Source organism: Carica papaya, chromosome 2 (genome assembly GCF_054855325.1).
Source record: "Carica papaya isolate Zhongbai chromosome 2, ASM5485532v1, whole genome shotgun sequence".
In the NCBI taxonomy this organism is placed as follows: domain Eukaryota; kingdom Viridiplantae; phylum Streptophyta; class Magnoliopsida; order Brassicales; family Caricaceae; genus Carica; species Carica papaya.
In genome coordinates, this window is record NC_142310.1 from 29,365,435 (window position 1) to 29,383,543 (window position 18,109).

At 34.1% G+C, this 18,109-nt stretch overlaps 1 protein-coding gene across 2 annotated transcripts in view; it reads right to left on the reverse strand.

The window, feature by feature from the left end:
* Nucleotides 1-18,109, reverse strand: part of LOC110823637 (ADP-ribosylation factor GTPase-activating protein AGD4-like) — a 54,327-nt gene that overhangs the window by 20,526 nt on the left and 15,692 nt on the right. Inside the window, exons 8-16 of one of the 2 annotated variants that reach the window (XM_088213947.1) lie at nucleotides 16,908-16,955; nucleotides 16,707-16,802; nucleotides 16,572-16,613; nucleotides 10,877-11,089; nucleotides 10,299-10,430; nucleotides 9,341-9,556; nucleotides 6,905-6,991; nucleotides 6,551-6,811; nucleotides 5,809-5,953 (exon numbers count right to left, since the gene is read on the reverse strand). In XM_088213947.1, coding sequence (XP_088070073.1) covers nucleotides 5,809-5,953; nucleotides 6,551-6,811; nucleotides 6,905-6,991; nucleotides 9,341-9,556; nucleotides 10,299-10,430; nucleotides 10,877-11,089; nucleotides 16,572-16,613; nucleotides 16,707-16,802; nucleotides 16,908-16,955 — 1,240 coding nt within the window. The remainder of the gene's footprint in view (nucleotides 1-5,808; nucleotides 5,954-6,550; nucleotides 6,812-6,904; nucleotides 6,992-9,340; nucleotides 9,557-10,298; nucleotides 10,431-10,876; nucleotides 11,090-16,571; nucleotides 16,614-16,706; nucleotides 16,803-16,907; nucleotides 16,956-18,109) is intronic. The other variant, XM_088213946.1, reaches the window with a different exon arrangement.

Consider the following 18,109-nt stretch of genomic DNA (forward strand, 5'->3'; position numbering starts at 1 on the left):
ATGCAATCACTTTTTATTGTGGTGTCCGACTATTTACAGGTTGTGATGTATGATCTATGAACTTTTTGGGATTGAGTGGGTAAATGATGAGTCTATTAAAGGGAAAATTTGGGCATGGGATGGTTTATTTGTAGAAAATAAGATTACTAACTTGATTCTATTGTCTAACTTTTTGGATCATATGGAAGAAGAGGAATGGTAGAACTTTTGACAATGCTAAGAGTAGTATTAATATATTAAAAGACGAGTGGATACACAATTTTGGATCAATACTGTTAGGTCATGACATTATTTGTGATGTACCTTTTGAAAATATCATTAAAATACTAATATGTTTATAAATCTTTTGTAAATGGGCGATACGCCCATTTTGGTACCTTGTTAATATATATACCTTACTTTTTTATTTAAAAAAAAAATTTGAAAAAGTCATCTTGCAGTCAGCTCCAAACCAAAAATCTTCTTCAGGTCCTGAAGATACAGGTAAGTTCCCTTTACCTTGTGATTCGTATGATAAATATTGCTTGCTCTTAGAAAATGAATTAGGACATGCACTTGTGATTCGCATTTGTCTACGCGATAGTGATGGGACAAAGCCCCCGGACCCAATGGTTTCAACTTTAAATTCCTCCAAACATTTTGGGATGTCATCAAATGCGAAATCATCGAATTCTTCAACGATTTCCACAATCATGGCTCCTTTGTCAGATCTCTAAACTCAACTTTCCTTGTGATGATACCAAAGAAAAGTAACCCCAAACACATCAACAAATTCCGACCTATTAGCCTCATAAACTGTATTTACAAACTACTTTCTAAGGTGTTGGCTCAAAGGTTATCCAAGATTATCAATTCTATCATTAGCGACTGCCAACATGCCTTTATTTTTGGCCGACAAATTGCTGATGCAATTTTGATTGCTAATGAGACTGTGGATGAAGTGATTAGACAAGGTAAAGATGGCATATTATGCAAGCTGGATATGGAAAAGGCCTTTGATCATGTAAATTGGGAGTTCATTGACTACATGCTTCTTAGAATGAGTTTTGGTGTTAAATGGAGAGGCTAGATCATATCATGTATCTTTACTGCAAATTTTGCTATCATTATAAATGGTGGCCCTCCTTCTTTACTGCTTCTAGAGGCCTAAGACAAGGAGACCCTCTCTCCCCCCTCCTAATTATTATTGTGATGGAGGCACTAAACAAACTTCTTGAAAAAGGAAAGGAACTGCAACTGCTAAAAGAAATCATTGTTGGCAGTAAGGAGAAAAAAAGAAATCTCACATATATTTTTCGCCGACGACACACTTATCTTTTGCCAGCCTAATATGCGGTCTATGATTTTTTTGAGATGCATACTCATCTGTTTTCAAGCTGTCTCGGGTTTAAAAATCAACCTCCATAAATCGGAATTAGTGATGATGGGCAACAACAGTTTGGGTGATTCTCTGGTGCAGGTTATGGGTTCCAAAAAATCTACTTTGCCTATCTTTTACCTTGGTGTTCCCCTTGGAACAAAGCACAAAGACATCAAATGTTGGAATCCTATCATTGAAATGGTTCGCAATAGACTTGCTAACTGGAAAAGGAAATTTATTTCCAGATGTAGATTGACACTTATCAAAAGCACCCTCTCAAATCTCTCAGTTTACTATCTATCGGTGCTCCACATTCCTGTCAATGTACCTAAAAAACTAGAAACAATTTAATGAAACTTCTTGTTGGGTGACAATGACAACACAAAAAAGCTCTACCTTGTCAAATAGGCTGATGTCAAAAAACCATTCACAGTTGCTGGCTTAGGCCTTCGTTCCTTGAGCATTCTCGATAAACCTCTGCTCGGAAAGTGGATTTGGAGATTTTGGAACGAGGAAGATAGCCTTTGGAAAAGGATAGTTGATTGTAAATGGTTCAATGGCAACCCTCATGATCTCACCCGTATAAAAAATTCCACTTATGGGCTGAGTCTTTGGAAAGGAATCATGAACCTCAACAGCAATATCCTAGAATGCTCTAACTGGACTCTTAGGAGGGTTAACAAGATAAGATTCTGGGAAGACACTTGGTGTGGTGATGAAAATTTTCAATCTAAATTTCCTCTCATTTATGTGATCTGCAGCAATAAACACTGCCTGGTTGGTAATATGTTCAGTAATAGTAACCCTGATGGTGAAATATCAATGTTACTAGAAATCTTAATGATTGGGAAGTGAAGGAATATGAGAATTTACTCTATATTGTGAACAACCTTCAGCCCTCATCCCACGAAGACAAGCTTTATTGGAAACTGAAAAAAAATTGTCAATTCTCTGTAAAGTCCTTCTATTATCACTTGGACCAGTCTAACATGAATGTTTCAAGGGACTTTCCTTCAAAAATCATCTGGAAATTTGGTGCCCCACCCAGAATCTCTTTTTTCACTTGGGAGGCTACGTTGGAAAGGATACTCACTATTGACAACTTGATGAAAAAAGGCCTTCCTATGGTTAACAGATGCTTTCTTTGCAAACTCAGCCAGGAATCCTGCAACCACCTTCTTCTTGGCTGCCCTCTCTCTTATAAATTATGGTCCATGGCTTTGGATCTCTTAGGCCTATTTTGGGCGATGGCTGGCACGATCAAATCTGAATTATTGGCTTGGGAAGGCATTAACAGCAGGAAAAAAGTTATTCGCATCATACCCTTTATTTTGTGTTATTTGGAACGAGCATAACAATCGCACTTTTGATGGAAAGGAAACTGACTTTAAAACTATCAAGGACAATTGGTTTCATTATTTTAACTCTAATGTTCTAAATCATAACCATGATTGTATTGATGATTTTGCCTACATTGTAGATATGTTAATCGACATGTAAATACCTTTTACACATGGGCAGTGCCATCTTGGCATCATTTTAATACAACTCTTCCTACTTTTACTTTAAAAAAAAAATGAATTAGGACGTGCACTAAGCATCCTATATCTAACTTTATTTCTATGACTCTCTATCTACTTCCTATAGAATTTTTGTTTTATCTATTTTCTCTGTGTCTATTCTACTGAATTAAAGATAGGCTCGAGAAGATCCCAAATAGAAGGAATTCATGATTGAAGAAATGAAAACTTTAACAAAAAATGAAACATGGAAACTTGTTTCACCTCCACAAAGAAAGAAGATGGTTGGTTATAAATTGGTGTTCATTGTGAAACACAAAGCAAACAGGTCGATTAAAAGGTACAAAGCAAGATTGGTTGCTAAAAGATTTACTCAGACCAATGAAGTTGACTATCTGAAGACATTTGCACCTGTCACGAAAATGGACACAATCTGAATATTACTGTCTTGTGCAGCTAACCTTGATTGAAACATACAACAGTTTGATGTCAAAAATGTCTTCTTTTATTGAGACTTTAAGAGAAAAAAATATATAAAAAATTTTTTTTTGAATTTGAAGATGAAAAAATACAAGGGAAAGTTTGCAAATAAAAAACAATCTTATAGGTATTTCTTCCTTGCAATACCTCCAAAAAACTTTTAAAATCAAGAGTTATCAAATGTATTCTATTAATAAGATAGGTGGCTAAAAAAACTGCATCTCCTCAATAATTTTTCGGTAGATTCATGGAGAACATAAGAGACTGAATTACCTCCAGTATTTGATTGTTTTTCCTTTCAACATTACTATTTTATTCACTAATGTAGGCACAACTCGTCTGATGGATTATCCGATTACACTCCAAGTAGGCACGAAATTCACCATCCATATATTCTGTACCGTTTTCTGTTCTTAAAATTTAACTTTGGTATCGAATTGTGTACATATTATTTTATGAAATGACTGAAAATATGAGAACACATCACTTTTTGTTTTCAACGGGTAAATTTATGTTAATCTAGTACAATAGTTAATAAAAATAACAAATCATTTATAACCAAATAAAGAGTTATTCTGAGTAGACCCTCAAACATCAGAGTGAATAGTTATAAACAGAGTATAACTTTTATGGTTACTCACATGATAGAAACTTCTTTTATATTTAACTAGTTCACATGCATCACAAAATAAAATATTCATGAAAGTTCTTTTAAACAAATTGAGATATAATTTTTTTTTAAGTATAGAAAAAATGATATCCCAATTAATGCAATTGTAAAATTTCCTAATTAAAATTCGTATTCTTGTAGGCAACTTGATTCTCAATTATACTTTGATTTCTATACAAGATATATAAGTCATGCAGTCTACTAGTGTCAATCATCTTCCTTATTTGAAGAACCTAAATGATTTAATAATTAGAAAAAAATTTAATTTTGCAGTAAATATCTCCAGCAAGTACAGTAATTGATAAAAAACTGTTAGGAAAACTAAACACATGAAAGAATAAAGATAGAGTAATAGTGAAAATACAATTAATGAAACTTATTCCAGATACAGGGGTGTATGATCCATCTACTATACGGACATTTTATCCTTTAGTATAAGAAAAATAAGTTCGAAAGTTTTTAAAAGAACTTGCCATGTGTCTGTTAGTTCAAAAATCTATAATCCAAAAATTAGAATTGGAGATAACAGGGAGATGAGTAATACCTGATTTTACTAATTTTCATTCACCAATACCTTATAGGAGAGGTTTCAGGCTTTGAATCTTCTTATTTGAAAAAGCTCTACTAGTTGATGAAAGATTATCCAAACTAGGAACAACTAATTTTCTTATTTCTGTCATCGCTTAAAATAATTATAGACAAGGAAAAATAATATCCAATAGATAATCTCAACGAGATAGAATAGACTCTCTGACTAGCACCAATAGAAGCCAAAAAAATGCTACAAGCCCAAAGAAAATCATTGAAAACAGGTATATCTAGTAAGGTAGCGGTGGTAGATGCGGCAACAGAAGGCAACTCGGCTCAACGCATGGATGGACCAGATCGGAGCAGCTCCGTGCGCGGCGAGATGCAGCGAAAGCTCAGTCGGCGGGAGATGTGGCAGCCACGTGAAGGTGGATCGCGATTTGGTCCGAATCGCGTGCGACAAAGCCAGATCCATGCATATCGAAGTGAATCGGCGCATGGAAGGTCGTCTCCGTGCACGACAGAAGCTCAATCGACAGGATGCGCAGCAGCCGTGTATAGGTAGGTCTGGAAAGGCACGATTCGGGTGGAATCACGTGTGACAAGACCAAATTCTTCCCCATTGCAATGTTCAGGCAGAGTCGGAGGTAGGATGGGTGCGAGTCTACGACACCATCATAAATAATGATCAGGGTAAATGTAGGTAAGTGGGTACCAACTTATTCTACTATGTTATCTTAGGATTTGAAAATTTTCTGAAATTAAAATCCTAAAATAACCCTATTCTAACTCTGATACCATATAAATTTTGAAGAAAAAATATTAACTTTATTTTGTCATACAACTTATGTTGTTACAACTGAAATATTTATATAAAATTTCTATTTACAGGTAAGGAAATTAACATTATAGTAAGGATTCTAATTTATTCTAATTAATTACATCATTATGTGAATGATTATATAAGAAAAACTATTTTAACAAATTTGGCAACAGAATAATCCAGTCAACACTTCCCCATTTGGATAATAAGTATAAGTAAGATATTCTTAGTAAAGTCCTACTATCACAATCTTTTGGATCAGATTTTGGACAATTTGCATCGAAACAAGTGTAGAGACAAAAGCTTCTCCTCATGCTGTTTTTTTTCTTTTTTCTTGGGGAGAAGCTATGTGAGAGAGGATACTTGCCTTGGATATGCCTGGCAAAAGACATAAAATCATTGTCAACAGGTGGGAAACCCCAATTACCTCTTCTTGTTGCAAGACAAGAAAATTTTGGTACTGAGTCCTCTCTCTTCTTAATCTCTCTTGAGTAATGTGTGATGATATCAAGAAAGAAGATACATCGTGGGTTAAGGCCCATGGACATTATTCTACCATTAGTACCATTGACCTGCATCGAAATTAGGAAGCTTATATATTTAGGAGCTAGTTTTTTGTTATGTATGCATTACATTTTCATGACAATTTTGAGGAGGATATCTTATTCTCCTCGATCGTACCCCTTTTCTTTTTCTCCCTTAATAATATTTCTTCTTTTACAAAAAAAATGATATAAAGAAAGAAATTTGGGCTTGAGATGGTATTCTATAGCTTAAGTCCAAGAAGATTATCTCCCTAATTCCTAGGAAGGAGAGGATGGGAAAGCTTTTGATAATGTATCTTCTTCTTTCGCTGATGTTCGGGATAAAAGGCAAGTTCATTCAAGATAGGTTTTGATATTGTAGATTTATTGGATTCTGTCTTTGAGAGATTTGTAAATATTTTTGTACTTTGCTTGTGTCCTCTTGGTGCATCACTAATATATGGCTTCTCCCAGACAAAGATCAGGCTTTTTCTATAGAAAGCTTTAGAGTTTGTATTTCACATTTTGTAATAAAAAAATCAATATCTTGTCATGCAAGCGCTGTATCAGCATGAAACCAACAATTAATAATGCATAGAAGATAATCAAATTTAGATAATAAATTAGTTCATCCAAACAGTGCACCTTTGATATATGAACACCAAGATTTCTGTGAACACCAGAGCACTCAATGCACAACAAAATGCCAAGATTAAGAGATGCCCAATCCGGTTCCGGAGCACTGCACTCTGCACATAGATCATTTCCAGGAATTTCTCTGAGCATCACACAAACAGAGTCCTCAGCACTAATTCTTGCATCATTGTTGAGTCTATCTAGTGAAAGAACATCAGAAACCCCACAACCAGAATCACTTTTCTCCAGATGCTTTGCTCCGGCATGTGGCTGAAAAGATACTTGTTAGTTGAAATGTCAACACTTGCAATCCACATTTTTAACAGGGTGCAATATGAAATACAAAGCCAGGAAGCAGAAAACCTGTTTCAGGAAATGGGAATTGAAAAGTGTCGTGATCACTCCAGTAATTTTGTTTACCCAGTCCATCCTATCTGCTCCATTTTCAGCCTGCATGAACCAGGTGAAAAAACAAGATCGTTTTCAAAATATTTCAGTTATATAATTTTTTTTAATGAACAATAGATATTTTACATAGAACAGAAAGATGTTCTCAACAAATAAAATTATTACCAAAAGCAAGATGACTTCCATTAAACAGAAGAATGTTTTACATAGAACAATAGATACTTACATAGAACAAAACAATGTTTTGCATAAACAAAATTATTACCAAGAGCAAGACAACTTCTACTAGATTTCCTCATTGACACCTCTATCTTATCAAAGGAAAGGAGAAGAGCAGGTGCATTATCCATCTGAAACGGAGTTAAGTACAACATGTGCACTCTTCTATTTCTCTCCTTCCAGAAGCGACAATCAGTTAAAAGGCATCAATTTAATTGCTTTTCTTGTGTCCTCTGAAACTAAAAACACCTTCCATACACAAAGCTCTTTTACCAATAGATCCCACAACTACTCACCAGACTCCAACAAAAGAAAAAGCAACGTCCAAAAGATTCCACATCCATGGACGAATAAGACCTGATTGATAGTTTCTGCATTGTCCATACAGAGTGTACATGCATTCCCTTCCTCCTTTTTCCTGATAAGGTCACTTTTATGGGTGTAAAAGTCAGTTATCAAGATGTTCTCTAGAAAAAGTTCACCTATCAAGATCCTCTCTAGACCAACCTTAACAGACCAATTCTTAGAAGGCTTTTGGCTGCTCAAACTGCAGAAGGAAATGCTATCAATAACTGGTTTTGCTGTAGGACAGCTTATAGTTTAACATTATCCACCTCATAATATTGAGTAGTCTTCCCAACATCACCTCTAAAGCTACCTCGTGATTGGTTACTTAAAACACACGTAAAAAAAGGTATTCTTCCCCCTTGCGTGGTAGGTTAAGATAGTTATATTCATTAGCAAGTTGGAACCTTTAGGAACCATTACATGGACCATATAATATATTTTATCTGACAGATTCACAATGTTAGTCAATACATATAGTCTGACATCGGATTTCTTTTTCTAAAAAGAAAACAATACTGCAGAACTATTAAGATATAGTGCAAGCTTTTTTCCTTTTTGAGAAGAACAGAAGAAAATATTCCAAGCTTTTCGTTGACTCCGTTAACTAATTTGCTTCAATTCCTCCTCAGTTACCTTTCTCTTCACTTAATTACTAGAGAAGTAGACAATAAAAATCTACTCTTAAGGAAGTCGAAGTCGAGGAGGAGGAGGACCGGGGGGGGGGGGGGGGGGTGAAGGTGGTTCAAACATAAAAGTTACAATGCAATTCTACTGATTATGATTAGTAATTTAGTACACGAAGAAGATAGGAATTCATGCATTGAATAAGCATTAACCAAAACAGGCTATTAAGAGTATAAACAATAAAATTAATCCTTCTTTCTCAGTCAGTTTAGAGTTTTGAAACAATTAGTCATCTAACTAATAGTAACCAACCAATATTTACATGGTATCTAAGTAGAAATCCTGGGTTTGAACCACGGAAACCTCACCCCTCCTATGATCATACACATCTTTCGGGCTTGCCAATGTTTAGGGGCTTGCATGTACTAAGCTCATTCTCATACTTCCACCTGAAGGGCATGATAGCAAATAATCTGTTTCTTTCTCATCTTACTTACAATATAATCTGCATCTGTTGGGTATCCCTTTCATTACATTCTGTTTTGATTTTGGTACTTTCTGTTATGCTTCAAAGCTCAATTTGTTCCCATATAGTCACACCATTTCCAACACATTGCAAAAGTTTTCCACTTCAGGCTTATTAAGGAAGTGTTTGGTGCTTAAACATAGGAGTTTATAAGCTATAAGCTATCTTAGTAGCATAAAAGCTGTTAATTTATTTTATAGACAAGTTGTTAATTTATTTGCAAAATGCGATTTTATAAGAAATATTAGTCCAAAGTAATTTAAACATTGACTTGCTGAGCATTTTATTTAAGAGAACATAGAAACTCTCTAAAATAAAAACTACTACTAAAATAAAAACTACTATCTTCGTAAAAGAACATCTTTGTCAGAGCTTATCAACAAACTTATATTCTCTACATTAATTAACGAATACATCATCCAATTTTTTAAGCTCTTATAGAGGTTATAAGCTCCCTTGACCAAAATCTAAGCAAAGCAAAACATGCTCCAAAATGAAAAAGTAAACATAAATTAACACCTTGCTGGAAACAACAAACAAATAAATTGGTTATCACCTTAGAAGTATCATTCAGATCCTTGATCAAGCTCTAATCTAGATGAGGGATGACATGCACCATGAAAAGGTTAAAGGATCCCGGAGCACAATGTAATTAAACCCAATTAACTATTCACCTGCAATGTGTAAGCTTTCTGTGGAGAGATTATTCTGAAGCATAGCCGAAGATCTGTATCCTCAGCATCCATTTTTATTGTTGACATACGAAGATCAACAGTATGGCATCCAAGTGTTTCATCATTAAGTGACCCTGACCTTTGGTGTCTTGACCGGAATCTACCAAAGACACCACTATTGTGTTCAGCAGAGCCAGTATAATGGTGGTGAGAGCCCTACGGAAAAGAACATCAAGGAAATCAAGAGTTTATCATGGTTATACAGAGACTGAAACCCATTTCTAGTAAAACTGAAATGATGGAAAAAAAAGAATGCGTTACATATATCCACATGGGAACAAAAAAGGAAAAAATTAAATAAAAACATCAGTAAATTCCAAATCCATTTCCAAGTTTATCCAGCTACTACAATGTCGATTCAGCTCCAAGAATCTTCAAGTACAAATTTAGTTTGTAAAACCAAAAAATTGGCACGCATCACATCATATTGCATTGATACTTCAAACTTTTAAAACAAAAAAAAAAAGTGCTCACATTTCCATATTGCTTTCATTTTTTGAAATAAAATTCTTGCGGATTTTATGATTGTATTTGAACTCCATCTTATTATTAGTTCAGGGGTAAGCCACGTAGCACAAATATTTGTTTAAAAGGTTATTTACATGATCAAGAATCTGGATAAACAACGCAAAATTTTAGCGGTTTGCACTCCCTAGGTGCTTGTGAATAGATATTATTTTTATTTAAAAAAAAAAACTTAGAATTGCATGAGGTGTCAATTTTCAATATTTTGCAAAGGATACCAATTAAAATACATCTATATTTCTAAATAAATTCCACACAAAAAAATCCCAACATAATCTAAAACCATAAGTTAGCCAGAAAGAAGCAAGGTACATATACTTGATAGAATTTTGTTGAACAAATCATAGACTGTTACTAAGGCAGAAGAACATACTGTCGGTTTTGCACCCTTGTTTCGGTAATAATATAAAGTTCCCTGACTGTTGAGTACAAAAAACCTCCTTTTCCAATCTCCCCTGGTACTTGAGGAACGTTTTAAGAGGTATCCTTGTTTGATAATTTGAATCTACATAACAAAAGGTTGAAAATATGAAAGCTAAGAAGATATTATACAAATACAAATACCAGAATGAAGATGAAACTTAAAATAAAATGTTATAGAACAACAACAGAAATTATATTCAGAGAGTAATGCACACACACCAAACATGCATGTGCACCCACCCATGCACAAATTATAGAACACTCAAAGAATATAAAAAAAATTGGCAGCTTCAACTTTTCCCTAAGAAATAGGAGCCATTTCACTGAAACACTAAAATTGTCAAAAAAAATGATGTCAAGTGCAACAATATATCCATCCATACCAAAAATGAATCTCAAGATTTTGCTTTAATGGCAGCAAAACTAAGCCATGTCCTCACCCCACTACTTACAAGCATATGTAGGAAAGATAAAAGTAACTTAAATATGGAAGCAAAACTTGAAAAATGAATTACAAGAGACAGTTACCTCTCCATCTGTAGTGGACTGCATAAGTGCTTCTATGTTTTTGTATGAGCTAATACCAACAATATAAATCCCATCATTGTTTGTAGGTTCTATATTGCTAGAAGCACGCAAACTGTCCAACTCAGATTGGGTCCTGAATTCTTGAATGCGTTTTGCGAGCTTATCTTGCTCAATATTAGCCTGCTCTTTTGATTGTTGAGCATATGTTAATATCTGCCAGAGAAGTATGTCCAAAAATTTAGTGATAATGCTACTTTCTTATATTTCTTTCCGTTAAAGAGAATATGTAATTAACTTAAAGGGCATTAGAGCAAAATACACCTTATATAATTAATAAAATTAATGGTCTATTTTATTTTTTATTCTAGAAAATTTTTATGTATAGAGCTATAATGTTTAATAAAATACATATTCAACTATTCTTCATATGGTATCAGTATCCTAGTTTAAAATAAGAAAAACACTAATGAGAGAAGAACAGCCTTCATAGCCAGCCACCTAGTCCAGCCACCGCCCAGCACAGCCGCCGGCCATTAGGAGTCAAGCCAGCCATCATTGCTGGCAGCAACCAGAAAAAATTGAGCCATGAGCTGCGGCTCTCTCCTGCAACCACCTGCGGCCTCCACTGCCATCAACTTTGCGATCAACCGATGCCAGTCCTGCATTCCCGCAGTTCTCACCTGCAATCACACAGTCAAACCACACCTGTCCTTGCCATGCGTATGCATCCAGTCCGGTCCAGGACACACAAACACCACTTCTCTAGCCGTCAGCCACCATAGACCAATCATCTCTACTCCAAGCCAGCATTCGTAGCCGGACCTAACCACCATAACCTCACGGCCAGAAACAGCCAGAAGGAACCGCTCAGCCGCCAGCTGCTAGAACCACAAGCTTGCACCTGCAGCCCCTGCCCAACCAGCCTCGTCACAGCCACGCACCCAGCCTCCTCAGCCACACAGAGCTAGCCACATGCAGACCGAGCCGCAGCCAATTCTCCTATGCATATCTCTGTCCAGGTTCTTTCCAGGTTCTATCCTTCTCAACCGCTCCAAGTGGTGGTTCTGTTCAGGGCACAAAATGGCTCTACCTACTGGTAACATCATTTCCATAACCTTTTATTTGGCCTTAATTGGCCTACAACTCTAAAAATGTCGGAGGTTACATCCTAAAGTACAGGAACAAATTCCTACATGGGAAACCCTACCCAAAACAATAGCGAATTTTAGCCAATCCAGGCTACTTATCGCTTCACCTGGAAGACCTACTTGAGTTGGTTGCAATTAATTCATATCACTCTCAAGGGAAATGGACAACTCAACCACTTCTTAGGCACTGGATCAAAAATAGAGGATCACGCTTTTGACCCGTGATGAGGAAGACTCAATGATCATGACGTGGCTTTACCACTCTCTGTTGCCAGATATTAGTAAAACAATTATGTTCCTGCAGCCAAAGAAGTATGGGGCTCAACCAAAGGTACCTATTCTAAAATCAAAGATGCAGCCCAAATCTATAACTTGGATATCAAGACATGGTCCACGAAGCCAAAAAAAAGACCAATCACTGAATACTCTAACATGTTGAAAGGTCTCCACTAATTTGTTAATAAAGATCGAGCCTATTAGTTTCTGGCAGGACTTAACCAGGAGTTTGATCAAGTAAGAGTCCAAATCTTATGCATTGGAAAAATATTAATTAATTAATACTGTATCAGCAGAAGAGAGCAGAAGAAAGATCATGTTAAAAACCTAGTCCACTGATAGCTCAACACTAATCTCCAAAGGTCTCAAGTCACGCCAATAGATAAATGAACTAAGTCAAACAAGAAATTCCAAGCCTAGTACTGACAACAAGAATAATTTTTAGTGTACTTTTCACATGAAACCCAAACACACCAAAGATAAATCTTGGGAACTCCATTACAAGCCCAATACCCTCAAGCAATGACTGAGGTTACACAAAAGTCCTATAGATAGGTTCATGTGGCCACCAAAAAGAGAAAGACAAAACTACTAATACTTAAGGATTCAAAGTTGAGATAGAATGACTGTGAAGCAGACAAACCCACAGGTATACTGTCTTTCTCAAAGGGTTCTAATGCCTCGATAGACAATATGAAAACTCATCGATAGTGGATTCAAGGGGCCACTAATTATACGATCAACACTTCCATATTTTCACACTTACGTGTCATGCCTAATAGTAGAAAAAATGTCATTACTGATGCTTCTCTAAACCCCATTAATAAAAATGGCAAAATCAAGTTGAGTCCAACCCTAGTGTTCTTCTAAGTGTGTTGCATGTTCCTAAACTATGTACAAACTGTGTCAATCACAAAATTATCATAATATTTGAATTATAAAGTGACATTTTTTTTCTTTTAAGTATAACTTTTAGGATTAGAACTCAAGGACTATGATTGGACATTCTGAAGCTAAAAATAGAGTGTAATACTTGGATACACCTAGTGGATCTCTCTGCTATTTCCACAGACATTAATTGCAAGTTTTGACTCTACCACAAGAAACTTAGTCATCCATCATTTTCCATTTTAAAAGTTATATTTTCTATGTTATTTAAAAATTCTGATTATGGAAATTTACATGGCAATACATGTAAATTAGTCATATATAAACGTGTATAATTTCCTATTAGCAATAAAAGAAGCATGCTTCCATTTTCTTTAATCATACTGATGTTTGGGGGTCATCCTACATTATCAATATTTTTTAAGTTTGATAGTTTGTGTTATTTTTTGATGATTGCAGTAAGATTACGAAACTTTTTAACTCAAATCCGAATCAGATATTAGCCACATAATACTCTGGTTTCGCAAAATGACAAAATTCAATTTGGAACCCACATAAAACGATTTTGCACTGACGACACAAAAGACTTTATTAACCACACAATCTCCTCCTTTTTCCACCAATAAGGGATTATTCATGAATGATCATGTATCCACACCCCACAATAAAATGGAGAGGTAGAACGTAAGAATTATCTCATTCTTGCAACTATTAAGAGTGTTTCTATTTCAAAACCACATCCCAGAAAATATTGGGGTAAAACCGACCTTACTGCCACATAAATTATTAACTGCTTACCATCAAGTGCCCTCGAATTCAAAAGTTCTCTAAAACCCTTTCTAAATTCTACTCAGAAATAAGTGTTCTGGTCCAGTCGATGGATCTGCCACGAAGCAGATACAGGATCAAGATGAATTTCCATCACGTTTCATCCATGAACATGGAGAGTTTCATGTCAACCTCCTTCGTAGTGATCGGCTCGGGATTTTCTGGTTCTGATACCACCTTGTCAGAAGCTTTTGACACGATTATCTGATCTAAGAAAGAACGAATGAGAAGAGATAAAGAAGAGAGAAAGAGAAGAGAAACAAAGAGGGAAATCTGAGAAATATTCTTATTCTTTTTCTTAATTATTAAAAGCACCCCAATCACCAGTCGAAATCAGTAGTTGATTGTAATGCAACGGCAGTTGCGATGAAGATTATTACATAAATATTAACCCTAACCCTAAATTTAATTGATACATAAAAAGACTAATTTATCCGTTTTGTTATTTCTCTTTTTTTTTTTACCGTTAATGTCCTTACAAGAATCCATTTCTACATGAAGATCTACAAGAAGAAATCTATATAGAGATCCCACAACGACCTGACAGAAGAGTAGGGTCACATAAAGTTTCTAAATTGAAGAAGATACTTTATGTACTCAAGCAATCACCTAAAGCATGATTGATAGATTTGCAAGGTTGATGACAAGCTTAGGATAGAAGGAAGCTCAAAGAGACCACATCATGTTTATTAAGTATTCTGATATAAGGGAAGCTACCATTTTTCTAGTATATGTTAATAACATTATTGTAACCGAAGATGATGAGAAAAACAAATTGATGTTCAAGCAATGCCTAGTTAGAAAATTCAAAATCAAGGAACTAGTTAAGTTGAAGTATTTTCAGAGAATTGAAGTCATTCGTTCAAAATAAGAAATCTTCATCTCCCAGCAGAAATACATTCATAACTTGTTAAGAGTATTGGCAAATTAGCATGTAACCAGCTAGTACTCCTATGGGTCTCAATCATAAGCTGGCACTAGCAGAAGAGGATAAATCAATAAATAAAGAAATGAATCAGAGATTAATTAGGAGACTGATATACCTGTCATACACAAGACTCGACATTGCCTATATAGTTAGTGTTATAAGTTAGTTCATGAACAATTTTTAAAAAGTACACTTACAAGAAGCCTACAAAGTGTTATATTAATTAAAAGAGTCACTTGGGAAAGGAATCATGTTCAGAAAGAGTGATAAGTTGCTCTTAGAAGCCAATATGAATTAATATTAAGCAGGGTCAATGGTGGACAGAAGATTTACCACAGATTACAATACCTTCTTTAGGGTAACTTCCTTACATAGAGAAATAAGAAACGAAATTGTAGTTGTAAGGTCGAGTCAGAATTAAAATTCTTACCAATGGCTCAAGGGGTATGTAAATTACTAATAGCCCCATGAGCCTAATCCTGTAACAACAAATTGACCATAAGTATTGTCCACACTATGGTCAACATAATAAAACCAGACATATTGAAGTTGATATGTATTTCATTAAAAAAAAAGAAAGAAAAAAGCTAAACAATAGCTTAGTATATAACTCAAAACATGCCAACTAACTCACAGCTTGTAAATGTCCCCATTAAAAGTATGAGTAATCCAGCATTCTATATTATTATTGTCAAGCTGTGATAGGCAATATTTATTCCCCAGTTTGAGGAAAAGTGTTGAAAAGGTTATGTAAGTAGGTTAAAAAGCATTAGGGTAAAGTACACTCCTTTTTTTTAAATATTAAGGTAAAATACATACTATGTAATTAATGTAATTAATGGTTTATTTCTTTTTCTATATACAAAACTTATATACATAGAACTATAATGTTCAATAAAATACACATTCAATTTAGATTATCATATACTCAACCGTCTATTTTAATTTAAAAATATATACTAACTTAATAGAAATTATGAAATTATTTTAGTTACCAATGTATATAGATAATAGAAAGGATAGGAATGAAACAAAATTGGAAGTTATAATGTCCTTCTTTGGGAAAATTAATATATTTTCATGTCAAAACAATTTAATTATGAATAGAGAATTCAAATAAAATAAAAACTTAAATATCCTCACCAAGTACGTGTTAATTAGTCTAGCAGTCAATTAAGTAAAAAGTATCCGAACTTCAATTATTGTGAAATGTTTATACAATAATTTATTTGATAAAAAAAGTTAAAAGTATTTTTGGATTGGAAAAAAATTAGAGATAAGTAGAAAAGGTAAATAGGAGAATAGAAAATGTAATTCTTGAATTTTTATAAAAAGAGACCTTTAGGTTTTTGAAAAAATATGATGAGTTGGCAGGAAGTCAATGTCTTCTAAAGGTGATTAATGGCTAATTAATTGTTGATTAAAGGGTAATTATAAGGTGACAAATTTAAGTTACCCTTCTAGTAATCCGCAAATCTAGAAAGATAATATAAAGTAAGATGCTTTGCAGGACCATCTATAATCAAGGCTAAGGGAAGTCGATGTCTTCCCTGCCAAGCTATTAGAACGTCCAACATTCTTTAACAATTGTAATGCTTACTAAATGATAAGGACATCAAAGTTTTACCTGGTGAATAAATGGTTCCATTTGGCTCAATAAATCATAACCCTAAATATTAAAGAGATTAAGTTAGTTCATTGCACGCATAAAGTAGGTAGAAGCTTAGTACATAGGAAAAATTTAGGAAAAAAAAATACATACTAGCTTAAAGTATCTCAGATGGGCATCCATAATTGCACTTATAGACTCCAGGAACTCGTACTTCTTTTTGGATTCAACATTCATCAGTGCACTTACCTGTATTCCTTAAACACACAGAAAAGTTCCTTTAGAAGAAGAAATTGAATAGATATTTAATTTATTAGAAAAAGTTAAATGGAGACAAATATTTACTAAACATACTAAATTGAAGCGGCTTCTTTCAAATGCCGATTTTGAGTTCTGTAAATCCTGCAATGAGAAAAAGAATATGCTCCTTAGTTTTGCTTACATTAATCTTCTTTTAAAATTATGGAAAAGGAAGAACTATCTATCAAATAATGATAGACTAATTAGCTAGGATCTTATTTAATTATTCTTATGATATATTATTCTAATTAATCTGCTTATTTTCCTATTTAGTAGAAATTTAGATAGACTTAAAGAATTGTATTTTGGTACCTATAAATAGTACCTAACTTAGTTGTTTGGAATATTATTCATATGATTAATGTACAAGCATTGAAATATTAATTTAATCATTAAGATCACAGACACACCTATTTTTGGTTCTTAATAAAATTTTCTCAGAGTATTTCATGGAAACTATCATTATCCTCCATCATAAGGGGCATAAGGTATTATGGAAATAATTAGTATCTCCGAATTATCGGTATTTTGGTTGAAAGTAGAAGCGGCAAATGCTGTCGTCTGGAGTTTAGACGCAGAAAAATTGGTACAGGACTATACCATTAATACTAGTCCAGTCTTGGACCAGTAATAAGGTTATTTGGTGAGTTGAGCCTAACCAGAGGGTGGGTGAAACACGACAAGAAAGGAAACAAACCATTTGGCTCCTGTTCAAAACCGGATTGGATTGTGGGTTTTTTTTTCTTTTTTTGTACTTTGTACCCCTAATGGCATAGGTAGTTAAATAATAAAAATGATATAACTACCATTCAAATTGTCATTTTAGAACATAAATCAATCTTTTTATAAAAAAAAATAAACACATAAATGATCATTTGATTGATATGTAATTACTTTGTATATGAGTGATACCCCTTTCGTACCTATATTTATAACAATATACTTCTCTTTTATTTCAAAAAAAAAATACATAAACTAATCTTTACAATATTATTATATGCGTATTTGAAAATCTATCGTTTTCTTACATACTTATCTTTTAAAAAACCAGTTTGTTTTCTAATACGTTATGCTATTTGCACATTAGTAAATTAAGATTTTTTTTCAATGTGTACTCCTTTATAGTTTTTCGTTAACAAAAGAACTTCTGTTGAAGAAAAGAGAACCTATAAAAGAGGAAAGGATAAGGCATTCTACAACCAAAAACATGGTAAAAGGTAATACAAAAATAGAGTAGAAAAGGTAGTAGAAAGTTG